The sequence below is a fragment of the Prionailurus viverrinus genome, chromosome A2 (genome assembly GCF_022837055.1).
Source record: "Prionailurus viverrinus isolate Anna chromosome A2, UM_Priviv_1.0, whole genome shotgun sequence".
NCBI classification, from domain to species: domain Eukaryota; kingdom Metazoa; phylum Chordata; class Mammalia; order Carnivora; family Felidae; genus Prionailurus; species Prionailurus viverrinus.
This window is the reverse complement of record NC_062562.1, coordinates 48,312,640-48,340,413: the sequence shown is the minus strand read 5'-3', so window position 1 is coordinate 48,340,413 and position 27,774 is coordinate 48,312,640. Positions and strand designations below refer to the sequence as shown.

Below are 27,774 nucleotides of genomic sequence, written 5' to 3'. Positions count from 1 at the left end.
TCCAGTTTCTACGTCCTATCTTAGTTCCTCCCTGGTTACTGTTGAACAAAACACCCATAAGAAGAGACTGATGGCAAAATTAACATTACTTACTCAAAAGTGTGGACAGTGAAATGTGTACCAAGTGCATTACCATATAACAGGATTTTAGAAAATAACACTCATGATCCTGATATAAAAGTAAGTATTAACAATGTTTATGCCAAAGAATTTTGTACCCTCTAGCATTATGAGTTCAAAAACAACACACTTCTATATAATTAGTCATCACTTATCAAAATTTCTGTCGTTAAAATTCTGACAACTTTATCTTTCCCAGGAAATTAACCTTCTTTGATAAGAAATACACCAAGTTTGTGTGTGTATTATTGATTTTTTTTTTAATTTTTAAAAATTTAAATGCAAAGGATCACTAATACTCTAAGAAAAAGAAACCATTCTTGCAAGTGGACATTTTTAGTTAAGTATTCATTTATTTAGGCACTTCTAATATGTAGCTCTAATTATTCTCTTAAGACCTATATCATTATCACGATAACTTTTCTTTTAATATTTTCCCTTTTGTGTAAAAATCTATGTTGTAACTATATACTAGTTTCTCAAAGGGTCACCATGACAGTATGACCTAAAAAGAGTGATGGCATCCCACTGATATCTATCTAAAAAGGAGTTTACTTGACAGTTAATGCCAACTCTAAAATATTAATGTAATCAAATGTCATCTAATGATCATTAGCAATATGTTTAAAGTTTTTGTTATTTAAGATATCCAGCCAAAAGAGTAACAAGAAATGTGAAAAAATCAGGAATAGGCACATTTGGAGCTACCCAAGGTCAAAGCATTTCAAAATCTTAATGTAGTTTGTGTTTAGGATAGCTACTGATCCTTCAGTTTGCCTGAGAGTGCTAATGCAACTGATGGAAAGCTTTGTAGAATTACCTATAATCTCTTGAAAGATTTAACAGCAGGGATCCATTTGTCAAATAAAAGGAAAACAGATCCCACTGTGCAGGTCTCAAAGAGGCTACATTTACACACATCAAGTTGTTCAAAATACAAAATTATTTAGGAAGGAGCTGAAGTCCAGGAAATAGATATTTTGAAGCAACCTATTATTAATCTAAGGTTTCTTGGACTAGAGTATTTGTTTTTCAGAACTATCCATTTGACTGTTTCCAGCGCCCACATCCTTGCCACCATTTTGATGAATGCATTTTTCTGTGTGGATTCTGTTTAAACCTCTCTTCCCCCTTACTTACCTATCCCAGTGGAATGAAACCCCGGGAAGCCTCTGGAAAAGGCAACCAAGAGGATAATATATTTTAGACCGTGACCTTCCCCAAATTTTGGTTAGGTCACTGACATTCCATTGGGAAATGTCTCTTCCCCACTGTGTATGGTCTTAATGGGACTCAAAATCAAGGTTCCTACTTTCCCACAACCAAAACATATGCACGCCAAAAAAGCATTTGAACTCTATATATTTCCTTCTAGTTTTATAAGCTAACTGATATTCTTCTATTTTTTTCTACTGAAATCTCTCTCTCTTCTTGATATCCTTCAAAACCTATGAGAATCAAATTGAGAGTCTTTTCCAATGAACACTTTTGTAAAGACTGAGAAAAGAAAGCTTCACTTGAAGGCTGAATGCGGCGTTACTAAGTAGGGAGAATAAATCAAGCATTCTGTTTCTAAAGTTCAGTGGGTATAATATTATGCAAAATCATGGTTACTTTCCAAAATAAACTACCCCAGAACAACAATCTTCCTCTCCTCTACCCAACTGACCAAGAGATTCTATTGCCTAATATAGTCCTCAACAAAAGTTGATCTAAGTTCCTTTTCACTTCATCTTTAATCTCAGTACCACAATCCCATGTCTTTTCTCTCCTAAGCATGTGCAACATATGGTAATCATATCAAGTAGGTGAGAAAAGGAGGAGTTCACTCTATCTTCAGATCCTTTCATATACCTCCATGATGCTCAGGTACAATGAAAGTATGTAGAAGAGGTGAGAAGGAATTACTGAGATGTCTTTTCCAGTGTCTATTCCTTCATGCAGCAAAACTACTCTGTCATCATCTATTTCCAGTCCCACATCAACAATGACAGTCTATTATTGCCTGGCAGAAACCCATCCTTTGCAATCAGCTTGATATGCATCTGAGAACTGCCTGAACAAGGAAAGAGTAGTTTTCTCAACAAATATGCACCGACTTTACAACTCAAAGAGCAGTATGCTGACTCCTGGTCAGTTACTACAGGACTTGGGACCAGAACCAGAATTTCTTGGCTCAAAAGCCAGAGCATTTTCTGCAATAGTTTCCATGTTGTGTGGGAGAACATTTTATATCACAGTAATTCAAGACTCATAATTTTTTTCAAAGCAATGCTATTTTTCTTATACCATTTAAAATTTAAAATACCATTAGATAATTTTCTTTTGGGTTTTTAATATGACTCTCTTTTCCTAAAATGTCATTCATTATCCCAGTTAGGTAAACCTTATCTGCTAACTCCTAAGTACTCTGAGGCTTAGTGAAGCATCTACCTTCTTCCAGAGTCCTCCCTTTCAGCATGCCCCAACAAGGCTCTTTTCATGGCTCTACTTACGTATTTCTAACCTTAGAAAGCAAGGATTATTATTTTGTTTTGTGCTTTTTACTACTATAATTATTTATAACTATTATCCGACACAGTATCTGACAGAAAGAAAATACTCAGACATGCACTGGATGAATGTAAGGTGAATCAGCAGATTTTTTATGTCAGATCTTTCCTTCTATAAAGTCAGTTTATTATAACAGGTTAATAACAAGTTTAGAAAGCCAAAATTGGAAAAACTTCTAACAGTTTCACGGTACCAACTACAGCCATGAAATCATCATCTCTTCCATTATTAATAATTTTTAAATTCAATGTGGATTTATTGAACGTAATATATATTGGACATTATCTGAGCATAGAGTGTTGAAAGACAAATACAACATAATGCCTATCCTCAATACACTTATAATGGGAGAGGATAATTAGACAGATTACAGTAACACACAACCAATTCCATGACAGAGTTATACCAAAGCTGTTACAGAACTCACAGAAGAGAGTTCTACTCACTCTCAATTATACTAATGAAGGTAAAAGCCAAATAACTGAGGTAAAGCCTGTCTAGATCAAGTAGAAAATAAATTATAAATTTTAATTATTATTACTGAAATTATGCTGGACAACCCACAGAATCAGTGGGAGGCCAGGGAGTCAAAGACAGAAAATGAGCCTAAACAAAGGATGACTGAGCTGTTAGGAAAAAGCCAAAAAGGTGTCACAGAACTAAGTTAGCTGGGGCACTGTTGCCACTACTCATGGAATGAGGAGTTGCAGATTATACTACTGCTGCCCATTCATGCTGGACACCCCCTCCCCTCCCAGAAACATGGGTAACACTGCTGTTGTTGCAAAAAACATGGGTTTTTCCATTGCTTCTGCTTCTTTGTGCCCCAACTCTTGATTCATCTATGGTGGGCATATCTGATTAGCCAAGACTGGGTTACATGGCTGTGCCTTGGCTTCAGGGGAGGCTGGGAAGATGAATACCTGACCCTTTTAGCTCTATAGCAGTATGCAGGCTTGTTTTCTCCTCAAGACTTGTGCAGATGGGCATTCTCTATGAATTTATTCAGGGAGGTAGACTTAAAATGGAGTGCTGTTAAAATAGACAAATGTATACACAGCAATCAAAAATAGGATCATGAAGGAAGATTAAGTCAGGGATAGCTTTTCCCAAGGTGTTAAATTAAAAAAAAAAAAAAAAAAAACAAATTGGAGTTATCTGGCAGCCCAAGCAGAAGCATAGCATTTGCAATGGAACAGAGCCTCCTGATAGTCACAGAAGGTTGATCGTGTGGCAGGTAGAGAGAGTACATATGGAGGCTTGTATGGGAATACAAGTGGGCAAGGATAGTATGGGAATGAGACTGGTGATTAAAGCAGACACTAGATTAGAAAGAAGCTATATGCCATGCTAGATCTTTTACTTAACCCTCTGGGGAAAGAGAGGCAACAGACAATAATGAAATGGTTTTCTTAGTATTTTAGAAAAATTATCATTATAGCTGAATGAATACTATTGGAGGGGCTAATCTGGAGGCATGGATAGCTGTGGCTATGAATGAAGGTGAATCAAATGTGGCCCAGAACTAAATGGTAATGATGATGTGGCTAAGGGGTCACCTCTAAGATGTGCTAATCAATGGAGTATGAGTTAAAATTTAAAATGTTGTGGGGCGCCTGGGTGGCTCAGTCGGTTAAGCGTCCGACTTCAGCTCAGGTCACGATCTCACGGTCTGTGGGTTCGAGCCCCGCGTCTGGCTCTGGGCTGATGGCTCAGAGCCTGGAGCCTGCTTCCGATTCTGTGTCTCCCTGTCTCTCCGCCCCTCCCCCATTCATGCTCTGTCTCTCTCTGTCTCAAAAATAAACATTAAAAAAATTTTGTAAATGTTGTGCTAACCACAGAAAATCCAAAAAATAAAATAAAAAAATATAAAGTCTCTTCTTCAGGAATTTACAGTTCAGTTTTAAGGACAACTGAAGATAAATGATACCATGAGAGTCCTTGTGATTTTGTATTTTGAAATTTAGACTTTGAATGTTTAATGCCTGTATTTAAACTAGGAACACTGAACACTTCATTCAGGAAATACTATAACTACATATAAAAAATGCCTCTAAGTTTTCTATAGTCACCATGGCATAGACAGAGACAGGCATACAGAAGAAAGAAGGAAGAAGGAAGAAGGAAAGGAAAGGAAAGTTTATCCTGAAATTCACCTTAGATGGAGGCATTGGGAATTACAGACTGTTGCATCATACTGCTTTAAGTTTTGTGGGGGGATCATAAGAGAGAAGAATGTAGTGTGACCCACAAGTCACAAAATTATATATCATGAAATTTTATGTCATAAGTGCTTCTTCTACAGGCTTTGTTTTTCTAAAGGGCAAAGGAAGAAATGCAATTCCTCCTTCCTTCTCTCCTTCCCTTAAATGTTTACTAAATGCCTTTTATATGTCAAATACTGCAGTAGATGATAGGGGTGTAAGGCAAAAATCATTGACCTCATAGAGGTTATGGGAGGATGGGAAAGACTGACAATTCATACACAACGAAGGAGAATGTTGCATTTCAGAAGACAGAGAGCACGGAATCCTGTAATAAGCAACTAGTTCTGAGATCTTAAAAGACTAAGGGCTGTATAAAAGTTATTAATTGTCAATTAAGTCTCACCTAATTATTCTAGAAAATTATTCTAGGAAAAAATATTCTAGGCTAAAATAAAGTATTAAATAAAAATAAATTCTACAGTTTATCTGAATAAGAATGGTAATTACTTTATAAGACAAATTGAAATATCTGTTTAATTAAGTGATTGGCATGAAATACCCAAAGGATAGTTCAACTGTTATTTCAGGTTTTGAAAAGTTGACATATATCATGATACCATGGCAGTAGCAAATCATTACTATTTGTGTCATACTGTGAAGGAATGGTCATTCGGGATTCTCCTGAAAATTGTCTCGCAAAGTCTAAGAATCACATGTGGTGTCCTTACTCTCATAATCCTTGAACTGAATTTGCTTCAAAAATCTGGCATATACTAATGGTGTAAATACTCTCATAAGTATTTACTTTTACCGTCACTTAGAGGCATCTGTATCTCTACTTTAGGCTATTTAGGTTATTACATCAACCTGAACTTTAAAGTGGATTGAGAGTGAACTGTCTCATTCCTTGTGATATTAAGCAATAAATTGCTTTCATTGCTGTTACATGTGCATTCATTCAAACACACAGGGCAATTTGTGCAAGTATAACTATTCTACAAAAATTACATCATCTGAGAAAATCATGTTACGGTCCTCTCTGAAAGTTCAACAAGGAGCCACATCCATGCATATTTCAATTTCCCACAACTACATGAGAGGAGAATTACTGAGATTTTCCTTAACAGCATAGAGAAGATATATGCCTAGGTTTCTATGTTCCAAACAAATTACTTGGCCTCCTGTTGAAGGATGGCTTCTTTCTTCAAACATCATTGTCTTCACTTGTGCTACCAGAGTATGGCAAAGGAGAGCTCACCCATGTTCTTGACTATGGGCATGGTAGATACACCTCAGGTGGTAGTTCTACAAGTAGCCTCTGTTTCAGGACTTAAATCTAAAGTAAATTTTGGAACTAAAGTATTCTGAAAGGGTGAAACTCTTAAAGACATTTATAAAAGAGAAGAAGCATAATCTTCAAAGTCAAATGGTTATGAATGGGAGTAACCCCTTCAAGCCTGCTAGCGGTACATAGAAACATCCCTCACTCTCATCCCTCTCTCTCTCTCTGTCACACACACACACACACACACACACACACACACACACATTACATACATAGGACAATTTGAACAGTTAACTTCTTTTTCTTAATGATTCTCAAGCATTTTTTAAAGTTTATTTATTTATTTTGAGAGAGACAGAGACAGCATGAGTGGAGGAGGAGCAGAGAGAGAGGAAGAGGGAGAGAGGGAGAGAGAGGGAGAGAGAGAATCCCAAGCAGACTCTAGGCTGTCAGCTTGGAGTCCAATGCAGGGCTCAAAGTCACGAAATCAAAAGATTGTGACCTGAGCCAAAACCAAGAGTTGGACACTTAAGTGACTCTGCCACGCAGGCGCCCCTTCTTCTTATGCTTCTTATATAATGAAAGCATATTATCAAAAATAGCAACTCACTATTATATATATATGTAACTTATATTATATAATTATATATATAACATATATATATAACCTTCTAGCTATAACTAAAGGCAAAAGTCATCTATCACTTGCATTATTTTCAAATTTTTATAACTCAAATAACTCTACTAATTTATAGAGAACTGGTGTGATGCATTAATAATAATCTGGTGCTGTTGGGTGTTACGTGATTCCCTATATATGATGTTATTTACTTTGCTAACCTGATGAATCAGGTACTAACTGCATTCTCTACATGAGGAATCAGAGACCTGAAAAGTTAAATCATATATCAAAAGTTTTACAGCATGAAAGTAATAGCATCTGTTAACTCAAACCTACATGTTCCTGACACCACAGTGCTTGCTTATCTCTGTGCCATGCCACCCCTCCTACACATGCATGTGGACCTGTATCTTTGAGGACCAGGTTCCACAGTCATCAGACAAGAGAAAAAGTAGACATTTAAAATTACCCTTGGGGTGCCTGGGTGGCTCAATAAGTTAAGCTTCCGACTCTTGATTTTGGCTCAAATCACAATCTCATGATTCGTGAGACTGAGATTCTCTCCCTCCCTCTCTCTTTGTCCCTCCCCTGCTCACTTGTGCGCTCTCTCTCTCTCTCTCTCTCAAACTAAATAAACTTAAAAATATTAAAATTACCTTTAAAATTCCCTAAGCATGTATACTTTCAAGAAGTTCCAATAAAGGAAATTTTTCTGCTCCTTTTTATGGTTCTGAATTAGAATATATTGGTGTTTCTTTGAATATCAGAGGAGGCAGTTGGATTACTGTAGAGATAGTGGCATATGAATATGTATCTCTATCTACTGAAGTCACATTTGGGGTAGCAAGATGCTCATATTACGAGGCCACGTAAGTGAACACAGCTGAAGAAGCAATGGAATGAATCATGTTTCCCCACTCAAGTTTTCTCTAAGCAATGTATATATTGGTGAGTAAAGGTACTACATGCCACTTAAATTGCAATTCTTCCCCCTTCTCTGTTTTTTTTTCTTTAGGGGTGGAGCAGGGGTGTCTGTTAAGCACATGAGTGAATTCACTTAAATTAATTGCACAAATGCAACGGTTTCAATTAAGTTTACTGTAAGTACATAATGAATATTATAATACTTATAGGAAGAAAACTAATCTGCAAGACATTACCTAAACCCTCAGTGTTTTCTTGCAATTCTGCAGCTGGCTTTTTAGTTACTCTCATCCCCAATTCAAAGGCTCTCCGATTGAAGGATCTCATCTGAAATGGCTGCTGAGGATACAATCTTTATTTCTGAGCTGGGTTATTTCAATGTATGTTTAGCTAAAGTTATGAGCTGGGAGTTGATACCATATTACCATAAAGGCTTTTCCTTTTTGCAGTGTCATTATACAGCAGACTCTGATATTATATCTTAAGTTTTCACCAAGTGACACTAGGAATAAACAACCATATGAAATTCACCACTGACCTGTCTAGAAAATATAGCTCTTTATAAAAGATCCAGAGCAAAAATTTGTCTTGTTCCTGTCCCTTACTGGACAATCAACATGATTTTGACCTTATGAACACTGTAAATTTTGTAACAAAATGAGTAGTGCTCTTTGCTTTGTCCAGCACAAAAGATCAGCATTAAGTTTGACACCCACTTGCAGCAATAACGTAGAATAAGATGGTATCTGAACTTTATCTCTGAGTTTCTTCTTACTATTTTACCCATATTTTCTCTTTAACTTGTCTTGTCTATTGGCTTTTACACTCATATTTTAGTTATTGCTCTAAATTGGCTTCTAGCATTTGGGTCAAAGCAGAAGTCAAAGAAACAAAGAAAGAAATAAAAACACAATTATCAAAACTGATTAGGTATTTCTTTGGAAATGCACGAAGTCAACTATTAATGACTCCTACAAATCATGGCATGCATGATACAAGAACACAGGATTTCTTTCCTAATCAGAAAATTTCTAAATGAATTATATTAAGTACGTTTCCCTTGGAAACACAGCAGCTGGGACAGCAGTAGTGAATGAGACGGACATGATCCCCTAGTAGAGTCTAGGGGGCAAGATAGAAAACATCACCACCAACAAATTATACTACCATGTAACAAGTGCTGTGGGAAAAGACACTAGAAATACAAGGTCAAGCAAATAGAACCAAGGCAATTTGGGGAATGTTTATATTAACCTAGAAATGGCATTTAGGATGAGACCTATGAACGATCAAAAGTTATCTAGTCAAAGGTACTAAGAGTAAGAATATTTCAGTCAGAAGGAAAAGTAATGCTTCCAGTGAATTATTCAAATTAGAGCTAATGATTATGTACTGACTTAAAATCATGGGATTTACACAAGCCCTGGCCTCCTTTCAGTAGCCATGTGCAGATACATGCCAATGCTTTACATTTCTGGGTATATCTGTAGTCTGAGTCAAATATTCAAAACCATGTCTTCAGGATTTATGACATCTTTCCTTATGAAAAGGACCTCTGTTTCTATCACCTTGTTTGTTTGTTTGCTTTTATGATTGGTTAACTACTCCAGTCAATAACAATTTAGATTAGATGAAATACTCACAACCAAATGGAGGACCTAACATTAGCATTAAGAACTTTACAGGAACATCAACGCATGTGTTTTTTTAAATATATGTTTACTACATCCAATATTTCCATTAGGGGAAGTCTAAATATTTATTGCCAGAATTTCTACATGCAAGAATTTTATCTCATTTTTCAAAATCTGCCCAATGAAAACCAGCTGGCCAAACAGCTGAACCCTTTACTTCCATTTTGAGATAAATAAACATAAAAGAATCTACTACAAGCACTACTTAATTGAACCATTTTTCTCAAAATAATCTAAAGTTCCAAAGATTATTTGTCTAAACACAGGCTATAGCCTAGATAATTTATTTAACTTTATTTTGGACAAGTAATTCAGAGCTATCACTGTCATTTCTCTTCAAAGCAAAGGCCCACCATGACCAGGGTCTCATAATTCTAAATAATTCTATGCATTTTGGAGAGGGGCAGAGAGGGAGGGTATGTGTGGAGAGGCACATTTAGCAATACTGTCTTAGTCTTCTGTATGCAGGCTGCAATCCACACTGTTATTCATTACACAGAAATAAGATACCAAATTTAGTGCACAGCATCTTTTCTCCACTTCTGCTACTAATACTTTCAAGTACTTCAGTTTCACACTTTTGAAAATATTCTCTTCAAAAATGGCAAAGTGTTATAAATGAAGTCTTTACAAATTCACTTAACAGGCAGTAGGGAATGTGAGAGTAGGCCTATGGTGACTATGTACAGTGTGTGTTTAGTAAAGATTGAGAAGAACACTACAAGCCACAGGTATGTGAAGAGGGTCATCTTGACCATTGCAATCTCTTCCTACCTGCCTCTTTGGAAATCTGCGTGAAGGATTCCACACCTTTCTCTCCGTAACTTCCTTCAGATGCAAGGGTAGACACATAATTCCAGCCTAGGGCCTTTACAATGTCCACCATAGCCTGAGCTTGGAAGGAGTCAGGTGGGACCACACGAGAGAAGAAGTCGTAGCGCCTGTCATCACTTAACTCAGGTGCCGTTGATGCGTAACTGATCTGGGGGATCTGGAAAGAAAAGAAAGCACCACATGAGAGAGCACACCACCTGGATGTGAGAGATTTATTTATACTTATGACCACTGACTCACAATACAGGGCTTGCTCAACGTCCAAAGACGTTGCACCCGGTAACTGTAAACCACCTAAATGCAACCAATCACCTTCTGACAGCACAAAAGGCGGTACTTTTGTGCTTTGGCCTTTTGTTTCCTCCTCTGTAGAAGAGGGAATGAGGATGGTATGGAAATCACATGAGTCATGGTAGTTAGGAAAACAAACTTTGTAAACATTCTCACAAACATTCAGAATCATGCTTTGCTTCTTATAAACTATTAGAAACCATCATCACCACCACAACAGAAACACAATCGCCTAACTGGAGTTTGCATAGGATAGGTGTAGTTGACAAAGCCCATGAATATTGGTAGATGTCATCAGACGTCTAATGTTGAGTACCAATCACCTGTGAGGAAATGTCTAAGCAAGCTGCATGCATTATTTCATGGACTCTTCAAAAAATGTTATAAAGTAGCTAAATAACACCCTTAGAACCAGGCTGGAGGCTCTCTGCCACAAGGCCTTTACATCAGTAGTCCCTGCACTTTGGAGGGCCTTCTTTAAAGTTCTCTAAGCTCCTCTTTGGGTGATGGTAGAGGGTTGGCATTCCTGCCTGCATGGAGCCTGCATGGGGGTCTGATTCCCATTTTTTCCACTTAAAGAATCCTCTGGCCCTCTACCTTACACAGGATTAACCAGATGCCCCAAGGAGCTCTAGAACTTATACTTATAAGGATCATCCTAGGGCCCCATAGCAGGGACCCAGTTCCAGGAGGGTAGCCTAACATGCAGATTGCTCCCCATACCTGGTATAGTACTTTTTCTTAGGATTACATGAGATAAGGCTACCTAAGTAGGCCTGACACTCTGATTTTAGTTCAGTCAAATTACATATAAATAAAGAGGCCCTGTAAAAAAATGTTTGCTTGGGATTCCAAATACCCAAGGGGAAGCCCTGAAATAACAATCAATTAGGACCCTGTCTTAGGTCCTAACCTCAGGACCTCTCACTAATGACCATTACAAGCTCTGTCCCCTCATTCTTCTAACACTAGCATGCAATAGGCTAACACTAGCCTGCATTAGTCCACCTATAAAAATGAGCAACTTCACAAAATTCTGCCTGCATTCTCTCCAAGGACTCACCCTTGCTTTATCATAAGTATTTCTCAAGTATCTAAAGGCCAGTTTTGATCTTTCTTCAAGCCAAGCCCAATAGTCAACTCTGCTCCAAAGATGCCAAAGCTACACTCAAGGTGATTGTTCGAGCCCTCAAAAAATTCTACTCAATATTAATCTATTCCTAAACCAAACAGTGTTGTTTAAAGCTGGTTACCACCTCTGAAAGCTCATTCCTCTACCAATTTTCCTAGGTCTGCATTACTGTTAAGTCATATGGCCTTGGCAGTAGATGACCCACCATGCAGTCCACCCTTGATGTACTTTTTCTCCATGACCATTGGGGGCACTGTCACTGATCCAAAGCCTCAAATCAGTGTGAGAAAGCCTCAGTCTCCAGATGAGGAGCAACATCCTGAGACAGGGGTAGTGAGGTACAGTGGAAATAAAATGGGCTTTAGTATTGACAAGATCTAGAATCAAAGCCTGATGTTTCTCTTCATGAGTGTTTACCTTGGTGAAGTTAGTTTACTTCTTAATGAGCTATCATTAATAAAAGTTTGTTTTGAGGGATAAGAATAATGATTATACATTGCTTAGCATGATGACTGGGACAGACTGGTTGATTAATACATGGGGGCAATGATAATCCAAACAGAGAATGGTGTGTTTCCTAAGTTAACACATTCCCTTCATTTGACTTCCCAAGTTCTCTGTGACACATTATCACATTCCCCTCATTGTTCTAAGGGAAGGACATAGTTTTATACATTCCTATCATTATCACTTTAGAAATGATCTCTACTATTTACCCAACTCTTTCTTACTGCCAGCTATGTTCTATAAGTTTATATGCATGAACGTATCCAACCATCAGTAAATATTCTATACTATTATTACCTCATTTTACATAAGAGGAAATTGAAACTTGGAAGTAGAATAATATGACCTTGTGTTAAGTCACAAAGTTGTAAGACAGAGCAGCACCCACACCTGGGAGTGCCTCTGTGTGAACTTGTGAACTCTTAACTACCATACTTTGCTGAATCACTGGTAAAACATTTTAATAAGAAGAGTAAGACAAAGAAGGGAAGTAGATTACTAGAGTTCAGGACAGTTTCTGTCCACAGAACTGACTACAGAGCCACTGAAAGTTTTTTAGTGATCATTCTTAGACTGTTATTCAAACATTTTATGTAAACGTCTTGTTGAAGCTTATACAAATATCTCAGTAGAATGAGCTTCCTATGTTTCATTTATAGTCCCAAGATTACAGATTTTAGGTAGGAAAACATCAACTGAATAAGAACTCTAGGCAGAAAAAAAGGAAATAGATTAAGGAATGGACAAAGAGAGAGGGAGAGAGGTGGGGGGTGGGAGAGAGAGACTTTTTCATATAAGAAATAAAAAGGAAAGAAGCCAAGCATGTCAATTCATTTCCATCAGTTTCAACTTGTGAAAATGTAAAAGCTTCATGCTGTTGCACAGATGTCTTTACTGCCAAAATCCCTTTCTACCTTTGAAACAGCGCTAATGAAGATACATCCAGTCCTCTACTTGAATTTGCATTTATGTAGCTACTGTAAAATATCAGAATTATGGAGCACTCCCAATGCTAGTGCATTTTCTAAACTGTGCCCAAATTCAGTAATGAAAATCCTGGTGAAACAGATTGCTTCCCTCACTACCTGCACCCATTGAAAGTGGTCACTATATGTGGTCTAGTTCTTCATAATAAATAAGATGCTCCCAGGTTAAGACTCATATAGTCCTTTAGGATCATGCAAACATCTTATATACAGTGTACTTATTTCTACATTATGCATATGCTAGAATAAGGAATGAAAGAACAAATGGGTTTCATTTCTGTGATAAAAATATAGCTGCATAAGGACATGCCTCCTCAAAGTAAGAGATGAAGGACTGCAAGAATTTATGTAACCTATGAAATATGATCTATGCATTTATTTAAGTATTATGTTGTATATTTACTTATTTTCAAAAGAATGTTTAAGCACACAAAGTAATTATTTTGAAGTATGTGTTATAACTGGTACCTACAACTGGCCAAATTTTATTAGTCGTCTTCAGTTATTGACCTTCACACTCTCCTTGATACCTTAGCGCTACTTTTTCTTTCTGTTACTGAAACCCTCCCCTCTTGCCAATCTCCTACGGAAATGCAGAATTGATCTCTTGATGAAGAAAATTCAGTGTAGTGACACTTTGGCTATAGAAAGTAGGTATTTCATCTCTTGTTGAAACTTCCTTTCTCTGATTAAAAAGAACATGGGGGGGGGTCACCTGGGTGGCTCTGTTGGTTAAGCATCTGACTCTTGATTTCAGCTCAGGTCATGATCTCATAGTTTCTGAGTTCAAGCCCCACATCTGGCTCCAAGTGAGAGAACAGAGCCCGCTGGGGATTCTCTCCCTCTCTCTCTCTTCTGCCCCTTCCCTGTTTGCATGTGTGCTCTCTCTCTCCCTCAGAATAAACTTTAAAAAAGCCTCTAAAAAAAAAAAAACTAAAGCACTTTTCATCTGAATCAGATGACTAAATTTTCATCTTATTTTATTATTCTCTGCTCTTCATAAAAACCTATCACACAAACATGGTTTTCACTAATGATGAGTCCAAAATAGGAATGAAAACATCTACAATCCATTGTAGTTGTTTAGAATGAGTTTGTGCTTTTTCTTAGAAAACAAAAAGAAGAAATAACTTTAATACCTTCATCCCTGTTAACAATTTGTCTCTCATTTTTGTGTGTGCATTTGGGTACAGATATACATATTACTAACTATAAAAATGTGGGTCTTAATCTCTTCTTCCCTCCCCCTGACCCTTTCATTTGTCTTTCTCTCTCTTTTTCATTGTAGAATATTCTGCTTATCTAAACCTAACATTTATTGTTAAATTTTAAAACACTTACTAAGTTTTTGCTATTAGAAGAAAAAAGAATCTTCAAAGCTAATTCAATTCTCTGTAGTTATCCCTGAATATTTTGTTAGAATATTGTTCAAGCCTCTACCCCCACCAATGTGACAGAAATATTTAGGGAAATACGTTTAAATATTTCCCTATATTGAAATTATTTGGAATCATTATAGATGGTAGAGCAACAGTCTATACTTATGGCAAAGACTATCTCTTGTCACATATTAATTTTTTTTAAGTTTATTTAGTGTGTGTGTGTGTGTGTGTGTGTGTGTGAGAAAGAGACAGAGAGAGAGACAGAGAGAGAGAGACAGAGACAGAGAGAGAGAGAACCAAGTAAGCTCCACGCTGTCAAAACAGAGCCCAATGCAGGGCTTGATCTCATAAACCATGAGATCTTGACCAGAGCTGAAATCAAGAGTTGGACATTTAACCAACTGAGCCATCTGGGTACCCCACAGCTTAAATCCTTAAATATCCTTGGATCACCAGGGTGTATTCTCTACTTATTCCATTTTTCTATCTTCCAAGTCTTAGGACAGTGTTTTACTATTTTAGTTCTTATAAGCTTAGAGTGTTTAAGGCTATATTAGTTGGAATGTATCCTCTCTTCATAACTGTTCTTTTATAAATTACCATGGGCAATCACAGTTTAGTTTTCCAGCTGAAATTTTAGCATATTTTTTCAAATTTATAATAAAGTTCCATTAAGATTTTGATGAGAATTGCATTATATTTATAAATTAATGTGGGAAGAATTGATATATTTATAATATTTTATTTTCCCTTATGGGAAAATAACTATTTTCATCCATTTTGTTGTTCATTCTTTTCTATTAGTAAAACTTTATGACTGTCTCCATGTAGGCCTTGCACACTGTTAACTTTATTTCTAGATAATTAATATTAACTTTATTTCTAGATAATTGCTATTTTTATTGCATTATGAATGATATAACATTTTCATTTTGTTTTCTATTTATTGCTGGTATAGAGGAATCTATTAATTTTGTATATTTACTTTGTGACTTACACCCTTGTTAAAATTCTTATTAGTTTTAACAGCTTTCGGTTTATTTTCTTGGGATTTTCAGGTAAGGAACTCATATTATAAAAATTCATTTAGTTTTATTTTTTAATTACATCAGCTAGAATATCCAGGAAAACAGAAATGACAGAGGTGAAAATAGATGTCCTTGTTCACATTTATCCACAGTGAGTGTTTAAAGTCAACTAGAATTTATTCTTATTTCTCATCTTGAAAAATGTATAGTCAAAGGAAGAATTAAGATTATCAGTTAAAATCTTATTTTGACAACATACAGTCTTCAGCTAGAACTCATAGTACTTACTATACATGTCTCCAAATAGTTGAAAAAATATACCTCTCCACCAAGTCTTTTTTTTTTTTTTTTTTAATAAAATCAAGGGGCTCAGTCGGTTGAGCATCTGACTTTGACTCAGGTCATGATTTCACAGTTCATAAGTTCGAGCCCTACATCAGGCTCTGGGCTGACAGCTCAGAGCCTGGAGCCTGCCTCAAATTCTGTGTCTCCCTCCCTTTATGCCCCTCCCCCACTTGCATTCTGTGTGTGTGTGTGTGTGTGTGTGTGTGTGTGTGTGTGTGTGTCTCAGAAATAAATGTTAAAAATTTAAAAAAGAGAAAAATCTCGTTTGTACAATTATTTCTCCCAAGGTATGAATCAAAGTGACAATAATCACAAGATGGAAATTTGTTTCAAGTAATCAAGTTTTTGAATAGTTCTCACACCAGAAAGTAGTCATTTCAAAGTTATGTAGAAGCCAATCTGGACCCTTTTTAAACATTGAAAAGCAACAAATAAAAACAGCAATAAACCCATCATTCTTCAATTATCAGATGCGACATTTCCCAAACCTATATCTTACTCTTAAAACAGAAAAAGGAAAGAACACCAACCAAACAAAAATCGCAATTTATTGAGTTCTTAGTTTAACTTTTAAAATATATATGAACATTTAAGATCCTAAGAATTCCTATAAATCTAAGAGAATTAAGGCCAGAGGAAAAATCATTTCAAGAATTTTGGGGGTGCTTGGGAGCCTCAGTCAGTTGAGCATCTGAATCTTAATTTTGACTCAGGGCATGGTCCCAGGGTCGGGAGACTGAGCCCTGCACTGGGCTCTGCATTGAGCATGGAACCTGCTTAAGATTCTCTGTCTCCCTGTGACACTCCTCCCCACACACTTGCTCTCTCTCTCTCTCAAAAAAAAAAGACATTTAAATATAACTTACATTATCTGCACTTCTAAAAACATTCAAGTTTTTTTTTTTTTCAAAATTTTTTTTCAACGTTTATTTATTTTTGGGACAGAGAGAGACAGAGCATGAACGGGGGAGGGGCAGAGAGAGAGGGAGACACAGAATCGGAAACAGGCTCCAGGCTCTGAGCCATCAGCCCAGAGCCTGACGCGGGGCTCGAACTCCCGGACTGCGAGATCGTGACCTGGCTGAAGTCGGACGCTTAACCGACTGCGCCACCCAGGCGCCCCATAAACATTCAAGTTTTTAATACTTGTACCCCACAATACAAGTGATTGTGGTAATGGATTTGTTCGGTGGACAGAAAAAATAATCAAGTTAATTTACATCCAGTTCTTGGAACACAGCAATCACTAGGAGATGCACAGGGCTCTCTCCTAATCTTCAATATTCACCCTAGAAAGCAGAAGTTCATAGCAAGGTCAATGAGGAGTTCTGAAATGCTGTGGTTTCCTTTGGAAACAAGTGTCACAACTTTCTGGGTACACTGTTAGTTATCTGTGTAATTATCTGTTTATCCTGCTCACCTTTCCTGGAGAGTACTTACCCTCACAAAGAGCAAAGACTTTGTTCATTTTATCACCACTGGACAGCACTGTGAATGAGTAAGCCAGCCAACGAATGAATAGAATAATGCTAAGAGAACAGAATCCCTCATCTACCTGGATGGGTGGCAAGAGAGACTCACAGTTTATGGGAGTTATCCCTGCCCTTGTCGGACCTGTGACTGACTGGCAGCTTTAAGCATGGAAGCAAACATCTTCTTTCACCCTTTTTATTTATCCTTGGCCCATGAGTCCTTAGGAGTACCTTCCTCATCATTGGAATGTAGGTAAAGGTAAAGGGATCTAGGGAGTCATTTCAACTGTTCATTCTGTTTTTTCTCTTAGGCCTGAGACTTGACAATTCAAGACACCTCCAGGAAGCAGCCAGAGTTCAGTCTAACTCTGCAAAACATACTTAAATTTATCATTTTAAACAGGGTCATTCTGCCCTGCTGTCTCCTTAGCTTTTCTCCCTTATACAACCAGGCTTGGATGTCAGACACAAGAAGCAATTAGTGTTTGGCATCCCAGGTCCTTGGTTCCAGTTAAATGCTTTTACTTTATGTTAACATTGCCATTATCAAATCAAAACAGGAGGAAAAAGAAGGAATATATTAAACAAAGCTAGAGAAAATAATTCCATGTCATTTCTAATAGAAAATCAAATGAGTGTGTGATGCACTTTTGCTTTCCAAGTGTTGACAAGATTGAACTCTACTAAATTTAATTTTATCCCATAATTACTACAAAGTCAAACACTTCTAGGCAAAGGGATCTCTTGGGCTTGGAAACAGCACTCCTCTAAGCATCATCATAGTGTCAACGTCTGTCAAAATAACTGAAGACCAAAGTCCAGATTTGGAAGTGATTACATTAATATTTTTAAAATCCAAATGGTCACCGCTACTCCAACACAAACTCGATTCTCTTCAAAATACATTCCTTAACATTTATAAAATGAAGGAACCACTTCACTTTTTTAGAAAAAAGGAAGGACCTGAAATTGATTTGGTGGATTTTGAGCTTCCTCTTCTTTATATTCTAAGGACAGTGCCTGTGACAAGGTCAGTCACCTGGGAACTTCTTAGTTTTGTAAAAGTGAATAAGGTTTACAGTTCCATGTTCCTGGGAAATCTGCATAGCTAGGGAAGGCAATACAAAATGTACTAATGCTTATTCTAGAGGGCAGTTTCCACAAAAATTGTAAAAGGCAATTTTTGAAAGTATCGTGTGCAATTAAGATAATGCTTCAGTGTACCTGTTGAGATATTAATGAACTCCCGGTGGGGCATTATTAAGTTCACAGTTAGCAGCAATTTCACTCTTAGTTCTTATTAAGCTTTATTGATATGGATCCCCCAAAAGGGAAAATGAATGAATAACCCTTTCAGGTTCATTCTTTGAAGCATCATTCTCCTCACTTCATACTTACCTCTTCTCTCAATAATATCTCAGTACATATTTGGATGGTTGGGCTTTAATATGTATTTTTGGTAGTATTTATTTCTTTCAAAGCACTTAGTAATGATTAATAACTCCCAATCTATCTACAATCTGGAGTTTCACTCAACTTTAAATTGTTCATGACAGAGATTATCATTAAGTATTGCAATTTTTTTCTTTCATCTTTCCTTTCTTTAACTTCATAACACCTTCAACATTTTGTGAGTGGTAAAAACCATCTTCTTGAGAGCCAAGAGTTCTACATGTGGACTGCCAATCAAATTTGTATAATACATGTGTAAAAAGGTTTATGTGTTATTGATTTTATTGCTATTGCTTTATTAAATCTCTCTATATACTGGACTTTTAGATGTGTGCTTCTTTACATATATAACCTCATGGATTTCTGCAACAACGTGTAACAGGTAAAAATGTTACTGTCATGAATATTCTGTTTTGCCTTCCTCATCTCCAAGTTTTTAGAGTTGATGTAAAGATAACTGTAATTCAGAGTCCAGATGTTGGCACATGTGGCCAAACAGAACACAGGATTTCTGTAGCCACAAAGGTGACTCAAGGAAAAGGACATGACCTCACCAGCCCAATGTGAATAAATGAGATGCAGTATCAATGCAAAATGGGGCAACCTAGTATCTTACACATCCCATAGGTAGCAAATGTTAGGAATGGTTAGGAAATGTCCTTAGAACTTCTCTATGTCACTTACAGCTTGTTGATCCACATTTCTCATGAACCATAAAAAGTCAAGAGAAAGCTGGGACTTTTTAGATGATTAATAGCAGCCAAAACAGTGATAGCACAAGTTACTGCTAGACAAGTTAGACAAGCTCTCCAGGGTTATATCTCTATCCATAAAATGGGGCTAATAATATAAGCCCAACCTACATCACAGGGTAAAGGTGAAATACCTACAAAACAATATTTTTACATGTCATACTGGCATACAATGCTGTTTTGTCTGGTTCTATTTGCTTAAATAAGCATCCTACTTAAAAGTGTGTCTGGGGATATATGTGTATGTAGCATATAGCTCCCTGAGAACTTCTGTTGATTGGAGAAGTATCTCCACCCATATCTCCATAGCATTCAGTGACAAAGTACAATGGAAACCTCCCTGCTACTCCGACATGGCACCACAGAAATCATCGGCATATACTTTATTAGAGAAATAGAAGAAAACAGGGAGGGGGGTGATTTTTATAATCTTTCATGGTCCTTCCTGATCCTACACATCCATGAGTTATCTCTGGTAAGTATTCCTACAACCATATATGAATAAAAAAATAAAAAGTAACCACAGTAAGTGTTTAACGTTTTTCATATTTATTAGATTTGATCCTAGGTCTCTTTTAAGGCCATAAGGGCCAGAGTCTCATGCCTAGAGTTTGGTTTATCAAACACTAAAGGCTGACTTTTGAGGTATTCCGCTAGCAACATAAATGTCAAATCGCTATAGATCGGGGCTCCCAGACCTTGCTACTATTGATATCTGGGTTCAGATAAGCCTTTGTGGTGGTAAGGAGATGAACTCTCCTGTTCTGTGTAGGATGGTTAGTAGCATCCCTGACCTCTGTCATTAGGTGCCAGTAGCACATCCTAAGGTTGTCACAGTCAAAAATGAATGCAGACAATGCAAGATATCCCTGTCTGTATGTGGGGTTGGGGAGTGGGGGTGGGGGGTGGAGAGTGCAAAATTGCTTTGGCTGAACCAGTGGAGGATTATCTGTGGAAAAGACCAGTTGGAGTCATCATACTGTGGTCACAAAATAAAAATGAAGAGATATTTTGAATGTCTTGTAAACTCAGCTTTGCATGTTTTCTCTTCTACTTGCCAATCTGTTCCAATTATCAAAGCTGTGTGTGTTTCCCAGTCACCTTCAATTATCTGGTTTCTCAATAGAATGCACAGATACAAGCTACTACAATGCAAAGTCCTTTACGTGGACACAGCCAGGAACTTCTTGTTTTTTTTTGTTTTTTTGTTTTTTTAATTTTTTAACGTTCATTTATTTTTGAAACAGAGAGAGACAGAGCATGAATGGGGGAGGGTCAGAGAGAGAGGGAGACACAGAATCTGAAACAGGCTCCAGGCTCTGAGCCATCAGCACAGAGCCTGACGCGGGGCTTGAACTCATGAACCGCGAGATCATGACCTGAGCCAGTCGGACGCTTAACCGACTGAGCCACCCAGGCGCCCCAACCAGGAACTTCTTAAAGTGGAGAAGAAAATAAAATGAAATCTGAATTTATTTTCTGAGAACCATTGCCACCTTTATAAGTGTGCTATAGTCCAATAATCTTGATTATTCAGGATGCTTGAAAATGGAGTATTACAGGGGCACCTGGTAGCTCAGTCTGGTAAGTATCCAACTTTGGCTCAGGTCATGATCTCATGATTGGTGGGTTCAAGGCCCCAGTCTGGGCTCTGTGCTGACAGCTCAGGGCCTGGAGCCTGCTTTAGATTCAGTGTTTCCCGCTCTCTCTGCCCCTCCCTTGCTTGTGTCTCTCTCAAAAATAAATAGTAAACATTAAAAATTAAACAAAAAAGAAAATGGAGTATTACAGTTAATTAAATATTGTAGTGAACTATGTGTCATATGAATTCCAGTTCTCAGAAAGTCAGGGCACAATAAAGTGCACTAAACAGAAATGCTACTGAACATGATACAATCTTTGCTGAAGGATTCAGAAGCCCCTTTCAGGGTATGGCAGGACTGTAGGTACATTAATTCTCATTGTAGAAGACTACAGATGTAGATGTCCCAGAAGATGAAGTTAAATCTGGGCTGATCCTCTGATTCCCTGAAAGAGGCTTACTTGAAAAAAATTCCTTATTTACTTTTTATTCCCTTCTACAGGGAGGGAAAACTATGTTCTTTATTTTAGCTTCTATATGGCTCATGTTCTGAGTAAACAAGCATTAGCAACTGTTTATTAATGCAGATAGGATGATTTGTAAGATTCCCATGTAATAAATACATAGTATTTAATTCAGGTAATACAATTCTATGCCAGTACTATAGGACCAGATTTTTTTTAAAGTTTGTTAATTTAGGAACTGTAGATATAAGAATTAGATAGACCAGTTTTAGGGGTGTGATGATCTAATATATAAAGAAATCTGCATTCATTTTAGTTTTATATGATTATTATTCCCCAGAAACCACTTTGGTGGGGAAAACTGGTTTGAATGAAATACTGAAAGGTCACTGAGGAGAATACAACTATTTAATTTGTAAATTTAAAGGAGATATGACTAAGATGTGTTGTTTAAGCTAATTGGAAGACAGGAGGCAGATATCCCCCCAGGAAAGGAGCAAGAGAAAGCCTTTCCTGGGGGTGGGGGAAATGGTGAAAACACTGTGTAGAGTAACTAAAACATGGGGTGCTTTCGAAGAAAGCAGGGGAATATGTATGGCTGGAGGGTAGAATCCATAGTTCCACTTGCTTTAGAGCTGGAGAAAGGATAGGGCTAAGTGATAAAATAAAACTAATACCTATCTAAAAGTATTTTGTTTCTTTTATTATAACAATAACACTTCAACACTAATAAAATATACAGAACCTATTAACACCCATTACTGCACTCGCAGAAGAACAGTAAGGTGACACAAAAGGAGAAATCCCCGGGAGCCTTGATGACTCAGTTGGCTAAGCATCCCACTTCGACTCAGGTCATGATCTCGTGGTTCATGGGTTCAAGCCCCATGTTGGGCTCTGTGCTGACAGCTCAGATCCTTGAGCCTGCTTTGGATTCTGTGTCTCCCTCTCTTTCTTCTCCTCCCTTGCTCACTCACTCACTCTCTCTCTCTTTCAAAAATAAGTAAATGTTAACAAAAAAAAAAAAGGAGAAATCTCAAGAATTACTAAGTCCCAAGTACCCGCAGTGTAATAACTTAGAGGCTCCTTCACTCAACAATGATTCAGTTACAGAAAGTGTCACTGATTGTTCAACAAGGTCTCCATGACAAGTTTTTCGTCCTTTCATCTGGCATCTGAAGTGGGCTATTCCCTGTTGTTACAGGAAATAAGGAATTTGGTCACTTTGTTAAAAGGTACCTCTCCTGCATATAATCTCAAGGGTTGGTAGAAGAAGCAAAGCTAAGCATTTGTCTATTTTTTTTTTCTTTCCAGTCCTTCCTAGTTGCTGGATGGGCATGAAGAATAGAAAAGGGAAAACTATGGTAAAGATTTTGGAAGGGTAAAGTCTCCCAGCCAGAGGTCCAAATGTTGGTGAAGTTCATCCAGGGTTAATAGATCTTAATATAATTATTGTAAATGCACTCATGTCTTTCATGGACTCAGACATCTCCATCTAGAAAGATAATTAGTGCACCCCTCACTACTTTAGCTTCTGTCTTGACAAAGCCTATTTCCTGCAAGCATATGTATGCTACAATACCTTCTGTAAAATTTCCAAGATATTTTTCAGGCTACAGTAGCCTGATAAGTTCTCTTCACGGCATGTTGTTGGAAATATTGATTTGTTCTAGAATTTGCCATTTTTAATATTCCTTCCCTATATCCTGCAACTTCTGCTATCATATCACCTGCCACCATATCATCATCCAATTACCATGATTGCATATTTCTGACATGTAATTATATTTTAGGTTGACTGCTTCCTGTGGAGATTGAGGGGGAGAGAGAATATCATCAATGGTAGAACCACAGCTGGATTTTAATGAGACTGTTTTAGGAAAGATTTTGAGATGGAGCTGATAATGCCCTCTGTGATGCATAGATTCTTATTAGGTGCAAATCTTGGCTGGACGTATCATGTGTTCTCCCTAATCTTGTACTTTAGTTGCCAGGTTGCAAATGGCCAACGATATGATGCTACTGCTAATGGAGTCAGATCTCTACTAAAAAAAAAAAAAAAGAAAAAAAAATACCCAGAGAGGGAATGTAATTTATACAGTCACATTGTCACAATGTTAGTGAGGAATTGTTAAGTTCACATCTTTTGACTAGTTCCTACAGTGATGTTTCAAAAATCCATACTGTCCTACGTGTTCAGTCCCACTGCATATTACATTTCAAAATGAGGAAGACTGATTTTGGCTTTTACGTGATGCCAATTATGAACTGGTTTGGTTTCAAAAATAGAAAACTCAAAATAACAGTTACTCAAAAATATGTTTCTTTGTCATACAATATAAGTTGATATGTAAACAGTCCAGAGCTGGCATGACAGTCCCACTGTCACCAGGGAACCAGGGCCTTTGTATTTCTCTGCTCTAACATCCTAGAATGTCAATTCCATCATTAAGACCATTTATGATTCCAAATGCTATCAAAGCTCCAGCAATGATAGATTCACTTCAGGCAGCAATATAGGAGATATGGAAAAAGACAAGGGGGCACATTTTCCAGTCGGATAAAGTCCTTTTTTTTCAATGTTTATTTATTTTTGAGAGAGAGCCTACATAGAGGGGTTGGGGAGAGGGACAGAGGATCTGAAGTAGGCTCCAGGCTCCGAACTGTTAGCACAGAGCCCAACGCAAGGTTTGAACCCACGAACCGCAAGATCATGACCTGAGCCAAAGTCCGATGCTCAACCAACTGAGCCACCCAGGCACCCCTTGGATGAAATCCTTCTAAAGCACCTTCCCAGGCTTGCATAGAACACTTCCACCTATATGCCATTGTCCAAAATAGTCTCATAGTCACATCTAGTTGCAAGAAAAGATTTTTTTTAATATTGTCCTTTAGCCATGTGCACTGTCATCCCAAATAATACTGAAGTTTATTACTAAGGAAGAAGAATGAATATAGACAGAGTGGTCATTACCTAACACAATCTTGAAGGATGGATGAGTCAGCCATCTGCATTTCTAGGCAAGGGGACTAGTAATTAGATACATTTGACAATTTATGTATGACTAAATCAATTTCCAAAACGATTATATACAAGACAAAGAAGACAAAATAATAATCAATAATCGCCTGCTAGGATATTAACCATATATTGATCACAGGTGATAAATCATGTTGGGTGTACATTCCTACTAACATTATCCTATAATAACCTTCAAATAGTATGCCTATTTCCATGAAAACCTTCCAGACACTAAAATGGCATGGACTTTATAATTTCCCAATTCTTCGGCTTTAAATATCCATGAAAGTTCACTAAAAGTTTCCAATCTTCTCCATACAACACTCTTTTTTAAATGTTTTTAATATGAGCAAGTTTAATATTCATTAAAAAAAAAAAGTATTTTGGCGCGTGCCTGGGTGGCTCAATTGGTTAAGCCTCTGACTTTGGCTCAGGTCATGATTGTACAATACCTGAGTTCGAGCCTATGTTGGTCTCTGGGCCCCGTGTTGGGCTCTGCTGATAGCATGGAGCCTGGAGCCCGCTTCCATTTCTGTCTCCCTCTCTCTGCCCCTCCCCTGCTCACACTCTGTCTCTGTCTACCTCTCTCAAAAATAAACATTAAAAAACATTTTTTAAAGGTTTTTTTTTCCTCTTACCTTCAGCTTACAGGCAACTTTGTGATTATCTGTGGGTTCTTTTTTTTGCTATAATGGTCCTCCCTGGACTGGAAAGATGGCTCCCCTAACCGACTCCACTTTGAGCAATTAAGAAGTTATAATTCTTGATTTCTCTACTACCAAGGGCAGGAAAACAGCTATAGCTATAAACTATCATCCCAAATGAAGAACTCATGAGATTCAAATGTCATCATTATCAACCTATGCATCTTGGAGCAATGAGCTACGGATATTAGCTGTCAGGTTTTCAGCAGTCAGACTTTCATGCATGTTTGCATTCATGCGTAGAATTTAAAATAAAATGAATGACAAGATAATTTCCCAGCTAAAATGCCAAGCAGGAGGTCTCCGGGGTGGCTCAGTCGGTTGATCATCTGACTCTTGATTTCAGCTCGGGCCATGATCTCATGGTTTGGTTTGTGGGATGGATCAATACTTTATGTCATTTTTTTGAAAACTGAAAAACCACTGTGCCAAGTAGAAAATTACTTCTACTTAATATCCAATAGTGATCATGTGGTTTTACATCTGCCAGATTTGTTTAAAGCAAAGGGCCCCATACATGTATTTAATCATGACTTCTAGTCTTCCCTTAGCCATCTTTTCCCTTCATCTCTCTGAAATTACATTGTGTGAGCTTCCTACTTAAATGAATCCTATTTACACAGGCTTGCACTATACCTCAGAGAAAAAATTCTGTTTTCATTCTGATCTTAATCTATCTCCACAGCAAAATCAATACGCATATTAAGGAGCTCTGGCTTCTCCACTTCTGGTAGAAAACTGTACAGATTTGAAGATTGGTCATTTGGATTAGGCAAACAATATTAGAAGTACCAAGAATGTGAGAAAATTACAAGCTAGTTACTCTTCAGTCTTAGTATAAAATACTTGTACATTTCTCATTTAGGTATATGTCCATGTATACATATTATGAATAATGTTAAGTATCATTATGCTGTGTATATTACTAGTGATAAATACTAAAAATTTCATGTGATTTAAAGGATATGTTTTCCCAGTTAGCATGAAGAAAAATAAAACTAAAAACCTGCATCCATTGTAAGGAATATTGTAACCAGAAGGTTTTCTGAAGACTACTAACCATGGAGTACAACACAGCCACCTTGAGTTTAGCATCTATTGGTGACAAGGAAAATAGATGCTGAAGCATTGATTCTAATTTGTGTGAGGGATACCACACTGTTAGAGTTAGATTGTATGATCCATTTGCTTTGTAGCAATGATCTCTCTGTTCAGTTCCATTCACCCAATACTTCACCGAATACTTCAGTCTGTGGAAGATGTTAGGGACACAAAGAGATGTAATCTCTCTTCAAGCATTTAGTGGGGAGAGAGCTGTGACCTTATAAATATATAGTAAAATTGGCTGCTCTCTAGAATGCAAATAAAAGATTATCCTCCCCAAATATCTCCTTCCCCCTGCTCAATAGAAAGCCAGAATGTTGGATAATTTCACAAGTGACATCATTTTTTAGTGAAGTGATAACTCCTTCTAAGATTAGTATGAAGCCAATTTGGCATAATTTGTTGACCATTGCTTACGTTTGCATAATTTCTTTGAAGTAGCACATTTAGATAAGTGAGATTTACTTAATTAATAAAAGAGAATTGTGTGCACCTTGATCCCAATATTTCAGAGAGTTGGTGTCCAAGGGCAATTTTTCTTTTTTTTTTTCTTTATCATACTACAAGTAGCCTGTCCATGAGGAAGAAAAATAAAAGGAAGTCACAGAGGCGAGTAAGAGACAGAGATATGCTGACCAGAGAAAATGAAGAGATTGACACATAATAAAACAACAGAAGGGCAAAGAAAAAGAGAGGTAGAGGAGGGGGAGAGACAGAGGAAGAGGTGGTAATCCCAATTTTTTTTAAAGAACATTTTTAGGTGTATTTATTTTGAGGGGGGGCAGATAAAGAGGGAGAATCTCAAACAGTCTCCACACTGTCAGCACAGAGTCCATGTGGGGCTTTAACTCAGGAGACCATGAGATCATGATCTGAGCCAAAATCAAGAGACAGTTGCTTAACTAACTGAGCCATCCGGGTGCCCCTAAAAGACAATATTTTTTTTTATCTTGGGATGTTAAAATTTTTGTAAATTAAGGATCTTTTTAAATTCCCTATGATATAAAAAGTAATTAACTCAGTTCCCCTCCAAACTCCACATAATCCTGGGAAAAGCGCAAGGTTATATACGAAACAAAACACTGACAAGCAAGATGCCCCGGCATTTGTAAGCCTGATCATTTTTCAACCACCAAACCATACCCCCATCAAACATGACAAACTATCAGGGTTTCATATGCGACTAGTGGTTTCCCATAGCAATTTAAAATAAGCTATTCTGTCTAGAGCATAGCAATTAAAACATCAGGGTGATTTTAATTCATTGCTCTCCATCTGAGTGTCACACATTTGACCTCAACTGACTACTTAA

At 37.3% G+C, this 27,774-nt stretch overlaps 1 protein-coding gene across 2 annotated transcripts in view; it reads right to left on the bottom strand.

Annotated features, from left to right (window-relative positions):
* GRM7 (glutamate metabotropic receptor 7) overlaps positions 1-27,774 on the bottom strand; it is an 862,204-nt gene that overhangs the window by 572,034 nt on the left and 262,396 nt on the right. For both annotated transcript variants that reach the window (XM_047851063.1, XM_047851065.1), the window contains exon 2: positions 10,180-10,396. In XM_047851063.1, coding sequence (XP_047707019.1) covers positions 10,180-10,396 — 217 coding nt within the window. The remainder of the gene's footprint in view (positions 1-10,179; positions 10,397-27,774) is intronic.